General features: G+C 29.2%; 1 protein-coding gene across 2 annotated transcripts in view; it reads left to right on the top strand.

The window, feature by feature from the left end:
- LOC130116828 (A disintegrin and metalloproteinase with thrombospondin motifs 2-like) overlaps positions 1-12,491 on the top strand; it is a 304,782-nt gene that overhangs the window by 155,482 nt on the left and 136,809 nt on the right. For both annotated transcript variants that reach the window (XM_056284894.1, XM_056284895.1), the window contains exons 8-9: positions 1,723-1,828; positions 3,306-3,449. In XM_056284894.1, coding sequence (XP_056140869.1) covers positions 1,723-1,828; positions 3,306-3,449 — 250 coding nt within the window. The remainder of the gene's footprint in view (positions 1-1,722; positions 1,829-3,305; positions 3,450-12,491) is intronic.

The raw sequence follows: 12,491 nt of genomic DNA on the forward strand, positions 1-12,491 counted from the left end.
CCCTGTTGGTTTTTCTGACCACTCACTAGTAATGGTTTCTGTCTTTATAAAATGTGTAAAACCCAATAGTGCCTATTGGCATTCTAACACAGCCTTACTGGAGGATAGAAACTTCAAGGACGCTTTTGTCTGTTTTTGGAGAAACCACCAGAGTACAATATCAGATTTCTTGTCGGTACAACTGTGGTGGGATATTGGAAAAGTCCAAATAAGACAACTGTGTCAGCATTACACTCGGAATGTCACACGAACCTTAATGACTTCAGTGAAAGCTCTGGAGTCTGAAGTAGAGGAACTCCAGGGCTTGGCTGAGGCCACAGGGGACCAACACCATACTGAGGCACTCGCAGCAAAAAAGTCTCGTTTGACCAACCTGCTGGGTGTTTCAGCTCAGGGCGCTTTGGTCAGATGGATGTCCCGTCACACTTTTTCTTTGGCCTGGAGCGTAAAAATGGACAGAAGCAGTTCATTCACAGCCTAAGATCTGACACTGGGCAGGCGCTGACTGACCATACTGTGATTCGCAAGTGTGCTGTCAGTTTCTACAGTAACCTGTTTAGCTGTGAGTATAGAGAGGAGCAGGCAGTGGCTCAGAGTTTTTATACCGATCTCCCTCAGGTGGACCGGCAGAGCAATGTAGAGTGGGAAAGCTCCTGGTATTGATGGTCTACCTGTTGGCTTTTACAAATCTTTCCGGTCAGTGATCGGGGCGGATCTGCTGGCGGTGCTAAGTGACAGTCTCGCCAGACGGCGTCTGCCATTGAGCTGCAGGCGGGCGGTTCTCCCCTTGCTGCCCAAGAAAGGTGACCCACAGTCCATTACAAACTGGAGGCCTGTGTCACTGCTTTGCACTGATTATAAGCTCCTCTCAAAGGTGGAGCAGTGGACGGTCTTACATGGTGTCGTGGCTGTTAATGCTTTTGTCTCTGTATTAATTCTGAGGTTAGCCCTGAGTGTCCATTTTGCTCCAATGGTGAAAGTGTCTTTCATTGCTTCATGGAATGTTGTCGACTGCTGCAACTGTTTACATTACTGGAAAAGGTTTTGGGTTGTTTGGGGAGGTCTTTTCCAAACCCATGTTCATTCTGGGCTATAGGAACTCAGAAAAACAAGGCCACATGCAGCTTCTTAATGTCATTCTGGAGAGTGCAAAGATGGCCGTGTACCTGAGCAGAAGAAACAGGATGGAGGAAGCTGAGGATGATGATGAGGATGATGATGCTGCTGTCTTTGTGTTTATAAAAATGTTAAGAGCTCATTAAAAGTAGATTTGTGCTCCTTTAAATGGATGGAGGATGTCGGAAGTGTTGGCAGTGTGTGGTGTAGTAAAGATGTGCTTTGCTGTGTTGTGGATGGTGAGCAGGTCTTGGGGAGTGTCCTGAGGTCTTGGGGAGTGTCCTGAGGTCTTGGGGGGTGTCCTGAGGTCTTGGGGAGTGTCCTGAGATCTTGGAGAGTGTCCTGAGATCTTGGAGAGTGTCCTGAGATGATTTACATTCTGTCAGTCTTGTGTTACTGACCATGTTGCTCTTTGTGTTGTAACTCTTTTGTAATTTTTATTAAAGTGTTGTTGAAAGCCATAGTCTCTCTCTTCCCCCTCTCTCTGTCTCTGTCTCTCCCTCTCTCTGTCTCTCTCTTCCCCCTCTCTCTGTCTCTGTCTCTCCCTCTCTCTGTCTCTCTCTTCCCCCCCTCTCTGTCTCTGTCTCTCCCTCTCTGTCTCTGAAGGCTATGCTCCTGTCACAGGTATGTGTCACACAGTGCGGAGCTGCACCCTCAACCATGAAGATGGATTCTCCTCTGCATTTGTAGTCGCTCATGAAACAGGACATGTGTGAGACACACACACACACAAACACACACACACACTCACACACACACACAAACACACACTCACACACACACACACACATATTCATCTATGCATACTACAATGAAAAAAAGCCCCGTAAGTAAATATAAATGTACTTGAATGTGTATATATAGTAAACATATGCACTCACTGGCCACTTTATTAGGTACACCTTGCTAGTACCGGGTTGGACCCCCTTTTGCCTTCAGAACTGCCTTAATCCTTCGTGGCATAGATTCAACAAGGTACTGGAAACATTCCTCAGAGAGTTTGGTCCATATTGACATGATAGCATCATGCAGTTGCTGCAGATTTGTCGGCTGCACATCCATGATGCGAATCTCCCGGTCCACCACATCCCAAAGGTGCTCTACTGGATTGAGATCTGGTGACTGTGGAGGCCATTTGAGTACAGTGAACTCATTGTCATGTTCAAGAAACCAGTCTGAGATGATTCGAGCTTTATGACATGGCGCGTTATCCTGCTGGAAGTAGCCATCAGAAGATGGGAACACTGTGGTCATAAAGGGATGGACATGGTCAGCAACAATACTCAGGTAGGCTGTGGCGTTGACACGATGCTCAATTGGTACTAAGGGGCCCAAAGTGTGCCAAGAAAATATCCCCCACACCATTACACCACCACCACCAGCCTGAACCGTTGATACAAGGCAGGATGGATCCATGCTTTCATGTTGTTGACGCCAAATTCTGACCCTACCATCCGAATGTCGCAGCAGAAATCGAGACTCATCAGACCAGGCAACATTTTTCCAATCTTCTATTGTCCAATTTTGGTGAGCCTGTGCGAATTGTAGCCTCAGTTTCCTGTTCTTAGCTGACAGGAGTGGCACCCGGTGTGGTCTTCTGCCGCTGTAGCCCATCTGCCTCAAGGTTCGACGTGTTGTGCGTTCAGAGATGCTCTTCTGCATACCTCGGTTGTAATGAGTGGTTATTTGAGTTACTGTTGCCTTTCTATCAGCTCGAACCAGTCTGGCCATTCTCCTCTGACCTCTGGCATCAACAAGACATTTTCGCCCACAGAACTGCCGCTCACTGGATATTTTCTCTTTTTCGGACCATTCTCTGTAAACCCTAGAGATGGTTGTGCGTGAAAATCCCAGTAGATCAGCAGTTTCTGAAATACTCAGACCAGCCCGTCTGGCACCAACAACCATGCCACGTTCAAAGTCACTTAAATCACCTTTCTTCCCCATTCTGATGCTCGGTTTGAACTGCAGCAGATCGTCTTGACCATGTCTACATGCCTAAATGCATTGAGTTGCTGCCATGTGATTGGCTGATTAGACATTTGCGTTAACGAGCAGTTGGATGGGTGTGCCTAATAAAGTGGCCGGGGAGTGTATTCTGTATGCAGTCTACATTGATATATTGTCTGCCTGCCTGCCTGCCTGCCTGCCTGCCTGCCTGCCTGTCGTTTTGCCTGTCCGCCGGTCAGGTTAGGAATGGAACATGATGGTCAGGGTAATGACTGTGCTGATGAGGTTCCTATGGGCAGCATCATGGCTCCGCTGGTCCAGGCAGCATTCCACCGTTACCACTGGTCCCACTGCAGTAGACAGGAGCTCCACAAGTACCTGAAGTAAGTGCTGCTACTACCAAAATATTACAAAGTGCTATGACCATCTCCAGAATACCACATCCACAAAGTACTACTACCTACAGGATACCACATCCACATAGTGCTACTACCTACAGGATACCACATCCACATAGTGCTACTACCTACAGGATACCACATCCACATAGTACAACTACCTACAGGATACCACATCTACATAGTGCTACTACCTACAGGATACCACATCCATATGGTACTACTACCTACAGGATACCACATCCCCATAGTACTGCTACCTACAGGATACCACATCCACATAGTGCTACTACATACAGGATACTACATCCCCATAGTACTACTACTTACAGAATACCACATCCACATAGTGCTACTATCTACTGAATACCATATCCACATAGTATTACTACTTGCAGGATACCACATCCACATAGTACTACTACCTACAGAATACTACGTCCATATAGTGCTACTATCTACAGAATACCATATCCACATATTATTACTACTTGCAGGATACCACATCCACATAGTATAACCGCCTTCAGGATATCATATCTACATACTGTTACTACCTACAGAATACCACATCCACGTGGTACTACTACCTACAGGATATCATATCCACATAGTGTTACTACCTACAGAATACCCACATCCGCATAGTGCTACTACCTGCAGGATACCACATCCACATAGTACTACTACCTACAGAATACCATATCCACCTCGTACTATTACCTCCAAAAAAACGCTTCCACTTACTACTACTACCTACAGAATACCATATCCACATTGTACTACTACCTACAGAAAACCTCATCCACATGGTACTACTACCTACAGAATACCATATCCACATTGTACTACTACCTACAGAAAACCACATCCATATGGTACTACTACCTACAGAATACCATATCCACATTGTACTGCTACCTACAGAAAACCACTCCACATGGTACTACTACCTACAGAATACCATATCCACATTGTACTACTACCTACAGAAAACCACATCCACATAGTACTACTACCTACAGGATACCACATCCACATAGTGCTACTACCTACAGAATACGATATCCACATAGTACTACTACCTACCGGATACCACATCCACATAGTGCTACTACCTACTGGATACGATATCCACATAGTACTACTTCCTACAGGATACCAAATCCACATAGTGTTACTACCTACAAAATACCATATCCACATAGTTATACTACCTACAGAACACCACATCCACATGGTACTACTACCTACAGGATATCTTATCTACATAGTGTTACTCCCTACAGAATACCACATCCACATAGTGCTATTACCTACAGAATACCTCATCCACATAGTACTACTACCTGCAGAATACCACATCCACTTAGTACTACTACCTACAGAATACCACATCCACATAGTACTACTACGTACAGGATACCAAATCCACATAGTGTTACTACCTACAAAATACCATATCCACATAGTTATACTACCTACAGAACACCACATCCACATGGTACTACTACCTACAGGATATCTTATCTACATAGTGTTACTCCCTACAGAATACCACATCCACATAGTGCTATTACCTACAGAATACCTCATCCACATAGTACTACTACCTGCAGAATACCACATCCACTTAGTACTACTACCTACAGAATACCACATCCACATAGTACTACTACGTACAGGATATCATATCCACATAGTGTTAATACCTACAGAATACCACATCCACATAGTACTACTACCTACAGAATACCACATCCACATAGTGCTACTAGCTGTGGGTTAAGCAGTGCCACCTAGTGGATCCCTCGGGAGAGGAATAGGCTACGGGACTAAACGCCTCCACAACATCAGCATCCACAGTGGTGTTTTTTGTGTTTTTCTTGCCCTTTTGTATGTGTTTAAGTGGGAGAGTACTGCTGGCAGCGTGTGTGGCTGCTCCTTCCCATCCACCCCGGTACGTTTGCCCCCCCCCTTCCCATCCACCCCTGTATGTCTGTTATGTTTGTCTGTTGCGTTGTTTCACCCCGTTTATTGTAAAGCCACTTTGAGTGTTAGAAAAGCGCTTTATAAGATTTATTATTATTATTATTATTATTGCTACTACCTACAGAATACCATATCCACTTTTTACTATTACCTCCAGAAACCACATCCACATAGTACTACTACCTACAGAATACCATATCCACATGGTACTACTACCTACAGAATACCATATCCACATTGTACTATTACCTACAGAAAACCTCATCTACAAAGTGTTACTACTTCAAAGAATACAAAATATGGTAGTTTTACTTGGAGCTCACCGAGTACTACGGCTCTGTTTCAGTATTGATCAGAATTATACAGTTTAATACTTGCAGCAGCCTAGTACAACCTTTTTTTACTGGGCAGCTCCACTTGGTCGGCATTTAATCTAATTTAATTTAACCTAATTTAATTTAAATCAACTTCATTTAGTTTAATCTAATTTAATTTAAACCTAATTTAATTAAAATCAACTTCATTTAGTTTAATTTAATCTAATTCGATTAAAATCAACTTCATTTAATTTAATCTAATTTAATTTAACCTAATTTAATTTAAATCAACTTCATTTAGTTTAATATAATTTAATTTAAACCTAATTTAATTAAAATCAACTTCATTTAGTTTAATTTAATCTAATTCGATTAAAATCAATTTCATTTAGTTTAATCTAATTTAATTTAAATCAACTTCATTTAGTTTAATCTCATTTAATTTAACCTAATTTAATTAAAATAAACTTCATTTAGTTTAACCTAATTTAATCTAATTTAATTTAACCTAATTTAATTAAAATCAACTTCATTTAGTTTAATCTAATTGAATTTAATCTAATTTCATTTAACCTAATTTAGTTTAAATTAACTTCATTTAGTTTAATCTAATTCAATTTAGCCTAATTTAATTTAAATCAACTTCATTTAGTTTAATCTAATTTAATTTAAATCAACTTCATTTAGTTTAACCTAATTTAATCTAATTTAATTTAACCTAATTTAATTTAAATCAACTTCTTTTAGTTTAATCTAATTTAATCTAATTTAATTGAAATCAACTTTATTTAGTTTAATCTAATTTAATTTAATCTAATTTAATTTAACCTAATTTAATTTAAATCAGCTTCATTTAGTTTAATCTAATTTAATTTAGATCAACTTCATTTAATCTAATCTAATTCGATTTAACTCAACTTCATTTAATTTAATCTAATTTAATTAAAGTCAAGTTCATTTAGCTTAATCTAATTTAATTTAACCTAATTAAATTTAAATTAATATAACTTAGTTTAATCTAATTTAATTTTACCTAATATAATTTAAATCAACTTCATTTAGTGTACTCTAATTTAAATTAATCTAATTTAATTTTACCTAATTTAATTAAAATCAACTTCATTTAGTTTAACCTAATTTAATCTAATTTAATTTAACCTAATTTAAATTAAATTAAATTAATTTAGTTTAATCTAATTTAGTTTAGCCTAATTTAATTTAAATCAACTTCATTTAGTTTAATCTAATTTAATTTAAATCAACTTCATTTAGTTTAACCTAATTTAATCTAATTTAATTTAACCTAATTTAATTTAAATCGGCTTCATTAAGTTTAATCTAATTTAATTTAGATCAACTTCATTTAATCTAATCTAATTTGATTTAACTCAACTTCATTTAATTTAATCTAATTTAATTTAAATCAACTTCATTTAGTTTAATCTAATTTAAATTAATCTCATTTAATTTTACCTAATTTAATTAAAATAAACTTCATTTAGTTTAATATAATTTAATTAACCTAATTTAATTTAAATCAACTACATTTAGTTTAATCTAATTTAATTTAGATCAACTTCATTTAATATAATCTAATTTAACTCAACTTCATTTAATTTAATTTAATTTTACCTTATTTAATTAAAATCAACTTCATTTAGTTTAATCTATTTGAATTTAATCTAATTTAATTTAATTTAAATCAACTTCATTTAGTTTAACCTAATTTAGTCTAATTTAATTTAACCTAACTTAATTTAAATCAACTTCTTTTAGTTTAATCTAATTTAATCTAATTTAATTTAAATCAACTTTATTTAGTTTAATCTAATTTAATTTAACCTAATTTAATTTAAATCAGCTTCATTTAGTTTAATCTATTTGAATTTAATCTAATTTAATTTAACCTAATTTAATTTAAATTAAATTAATTTAGTTTAATCTAATTTAGTTTAGCCTAATTTAATTTAAATCAACTTCATTTAGTTTAATCTAATTTAATTTAATTTAAATCAACTTCATTTAGTTTAACCTAATTTAATCTAATTTAATTTAACCTAATTTAATTTAAATCGGCTTCATTAAGTTTAATCTAATTTAATTTAGATCAACTTCATTTAATCTAATTTGATTTAACTCAACTTCATTTAATTTAATCTAATTTAATTAAAGTCAACTTCATTTAGCTTAATCTAATTTAATTTAACCTAACTAAATTTAAATTTATTTAATTTAGTTTAATCTAATTTAAATTAATCTCATTTAATTTTACCTAATTTAATTAAAATCAACTTCATTTAGTTTAATCTAATTTAAATTAATCTCGTTTAATTTTACCTAATTTAATTACAATCAACTTAATTTAGTTTAATATAATTTAATTTAACCTAATTCAATTTAAATCAGCTACATTTAGTTTAATCTAATTTAATTTAGATCAACTTCATTTAATATAATTTGATTTAACTCAACTTCATTTAATTTAATCTAATTTAATTAAAGTCAACTTCATTTAGCTTAATCTAATTTAATTTAACCTAACTAAATTTAAATTTATTTAATTTAGTTTAATCTAATTTAAATTAATCTCATTTAATTTTACCTAATTTAATTAAAATCAACTTCATTTAGTTTAATCTAATTTAAATTAATCTCGTTTAATTTTACCTAATTTAATTACAATCAACTTCATTTAGTTTAATATAATTTAATTTAACCTAATTTAATTTAAATCAGCTACATTTAGTTTAATCTAATTTAATTTAGATCAACTTCATTTAATATAATCTAATTTAACTCAACTTCATTTAATTTAATTTGATTTAATTTAACCTTATTTAATTAAAATCAACTTCATTTAGTTTAATCTATTTGAATTTAATCTAATTTAATTTAACCTTACTTAATTAAAATCAACTTCATTTAGTTTAATCTAATTGAATTTAATCTAATTTAATTTAACCTAATTTAACTTAAATTAACTTCATTTAGTTTAATCTATTTGGATTTAATCTAATTTAATTTAACCTAATTTAATTTAAATCAATTTCATGTAGTTTAATCTAATTTAATTTAATCAACTTCATTTAATCTAATCTAATTTGATTTAACTCAACTTCATTTAATCTAATTTAATTTAACCTAATTTAATTTAAATCAGCTTCATTTAGTTTAATCTAATTTAATTTAGATCAACTTCATTTAATCTAATGTAATTTGATTTAACTCAACTTCATTTAATTTAATCTAATTTAATTAAAGTCAAGTTCATTTATCTTAATCTAATTTAATTTATCCTAATTAAATTTACATTAATTTAATTTAGTTTAATCTAATTTAATTTTACCTAATTTAATTTAAATCAACTTCATTTAGATTAATCTAATTTAATCTAATCTAATTTTACCTAATTTAATTAAAATCAACTTCATTTAGTTTAGTCTAATTTAAATTAATCTCATTTAATTTAACCTAATTTAATTTAAACCAACTTCATTTAGTTTAATCTAATTTAATTTAAATCGGCTTCATTTAGTTTAATCTAATTTAATTTAGATCATCTCCATTTAATCTAATTTAATTTGATTTAACTCAACTTCATTTAATTTAGTCTAATTTAATGAAAGTCAACTTCATTTAGCTTAATCTAATTTAATTTTACCTAATTTAATTTAAATCAACTTCATTTAGTATAATTTAATTTAACCTAATTTAATTTAAATCAACTTCATTTAGTTTAATCTCATTTAATTTAATCTCATTTAATTTAACCTTATTTAATTAAAATCAACTTCATTTTGTTTAATCTAATTGAATTTAATCTAATTTAATTTAACCTAATTTAATTAAAATCAACTTCATTTAGTTTAATCTATTTGAATTTAATCTAATTTAATTCAACCTAATTTAACTTAAATCAATTTCATTTAGTTTAATCTTAATTTAATTTAGATCAACTTCATTTAATATAATCTAATTTAACTCAACTTCATTTAGTTTAATCTAATCTAAATTAATCTCATTAAATTTTACCTAATTTAATTAAAATCAACTTCATTTAGTTTAATATAATTTAATTTAACCTAATTTAATTTAAATCAACTTCATTTAGTTTAATCTAATTTAATCTCATTTAATTTTACCTAATTTAATTTAGATCAACTTCATTTAATATAATTTGATTTAACTCAACTTCATTTAATTTAAAGTCAACTTCATTTAGCTTAATCTAATTTAATTTAACCTAACTAAATTTAAATTTATTTAATTTAGTTTAATCTAATTTAAATTAATCTCATTTAATTTTACCTAATTTAATTAAAATCAACTTCATTTAGTTTAATCTAATTTAAATTAATCTCGTTTAATTTTACCTAATTTAATTACAATCAACTTCATTTAGTTTAATATAATTTAATTTAACCTAATTTAATTTAAATCAGCTACATTTAGTTTAATCTAATTTAATTTAGATCAACTTCATTTAATATAATCTAATTTAACTCAACTTCATTTAATTTAATTTGATTTAATTTAACCTTATTTAATTAAAATCAACTTCATTTAGTTTAATCTATTTGAATTTAATCTAATTTAATTTAACCTTACTTAATTAAAATCAACTTCATTTAGTTTAATCTAATTGAATTTAATCTAATTTAATTTAACCTAATTTAACTTAAATTAACTTCATTTAGTTTAATCTATTTGGATTTAATCTAATTTAATTTAACCTAATTTAATTTAAATCAATTTCATGTAGTTTAATCTAATTTAATTTAATCAACTTCATTTAATCTAATCTAATTTGATTTAACTCAACTTCATTTAATCTAATTTAATTTAACCTAATTTAATTTAAATCAGCTTCATTTAGTTTAATCTAATTTAATTTAGATCAACTTCATTTAATCTAATGTAATTTGATTTAACTCAACTTCATTTAATTTAATCTAATTTAATTAAAGTCAAGTTCATTTATCTTAATCTAATTTAATTTATCCTAATTAAATTTACATTAATTTAATTTAGTTTAATCTAATTTAATTTTACCTAATTTAATTTAAATCAACTTCATTTAGATTAATCTAATTTAATCTAATCTAATTTTACCTAATTTAATTAAAATCAACTTCATTTAGTTTAGTCTAATTTAAATTAATCTCATTTAATTTAACCTAATTTAATTTAAACCAACTTCATTTAGTTTAATCTAATTTAATTTAAATCGGCTTCATTTAGTTTAATCTAATTTAATTTAGATCATCTCCATTTAATCTAATTTAATTTGATTTAACTCAACTTCATTTAATTTAGTCTAATTTAATGAAAGTCAACTTCATTTAGCTTAATCTAATTTAATTTTACCTAATTTAATTTAAATCAACTTCATTTAGTATAATTTAATTTAACCTAATTTAATTTAAATCAACTTCATTTAGTTTAATCTCATTTAATTTAATCTCATTTAATTTAACCTTATTTAATTAAAATCAACTTCATTTTGTTTAATCTAATTGAATTTAATCTAATTTAATTCAACCTAATTTAATTTAAATCAATTTCATTTAGTTTAATCTTAATTTAATTTAGATCAACTTCATTTAATATAATCTAATTTAACTCAACTTCATTTAGTTTAATCTAATCTAAATTAATCTCATTAAATTTTACCTAATTTAATTAAAATCAACTTCATTTAGTTTAATATAATTTAATTTAACCTAATTTAATTTAAATCAACTTCATTTAGTTTAATCTAATTTAATCTCATTTAATTTTACCTAATTTAATTAAAATCAACTTCATTTAGTATAATTTAATTTAACCTAATTTAATTTAAATCAACTTCATTTAGTTTAATCTCATTTAATTTAATCTCATTTAATTTAACCTTACTTAATTAAAATCAACTTCATTTAGTTTAATCTAATTGAATTTAATCTAATTTAATTTAACCTAATTTAACTTAAATTAACTTCATTTAGTTTAATCTATTTGGATTTAATCTAATTTAATTTAACCTAATTTAATTTAAATCAATTTCATGTAGTTTAATCTAATTTAATTTAATCAACTTCATTTAATCTAATCTAATTTGATTTAACTCAACTTCATTTAATCTAATTTAATTTAACCTAATTTAATTTAAATCAGCTTCATTTAGTTTAATCTAATTTAATTTAGATCAACTTCATTTAATCTAATGTAATTTGATTTAACTCAACTTCATTTAATTTAATCTAATTTAATTAAAGTCAAGTTCATTTATCTTAATCTAATTTAATTTATCCTAATTAAATTTACATTAATTTAATTTAGTTTAATCTAATTTAATTTTACCTAATTTAATTTAAATCAACTTCATTTAGATTAATCTAATTTAATCTAATCTAATTTTACCTAATTTAATTAAAATCAACTTCATTTAGTTTAGTCTAATTTAAATTAATCTCATTTAATTTAACCTAATTTAATTTAAACCAACTTCATTTAGTTTAATCTAATTTAATTTAAATCGGCTTCATTTAGTTTAATCTAATTTAATTTAGATCATCTCCATTTAATCTAATTTAATTTGATTTAACTCAACTTCATTTAATTTAGTCTAATTTAATGAAAGTCAACTTCATTTAGCTTAATCTAATTTAATTTTACCTAATTTAATTTAAATCAACTTCATTTAGTATAATTTAATTTAACCTAATTTAATTTAAAT

This window comes from Lampris incognitus, chromosome 8, assembly GCF_029633865.1.
Source record: "Lampris incognitus isolate fLamInc1 chromosome 8, fLamInc1.hap2, whole genome shotgun sequence".
Taxonomy (NCBI): domain Eukaryota; kingdom Metazoa; phylum Chordata; class Actinopteri; order Lampriformes; family Lampridae; genus Lampris; species Lampris incognitus.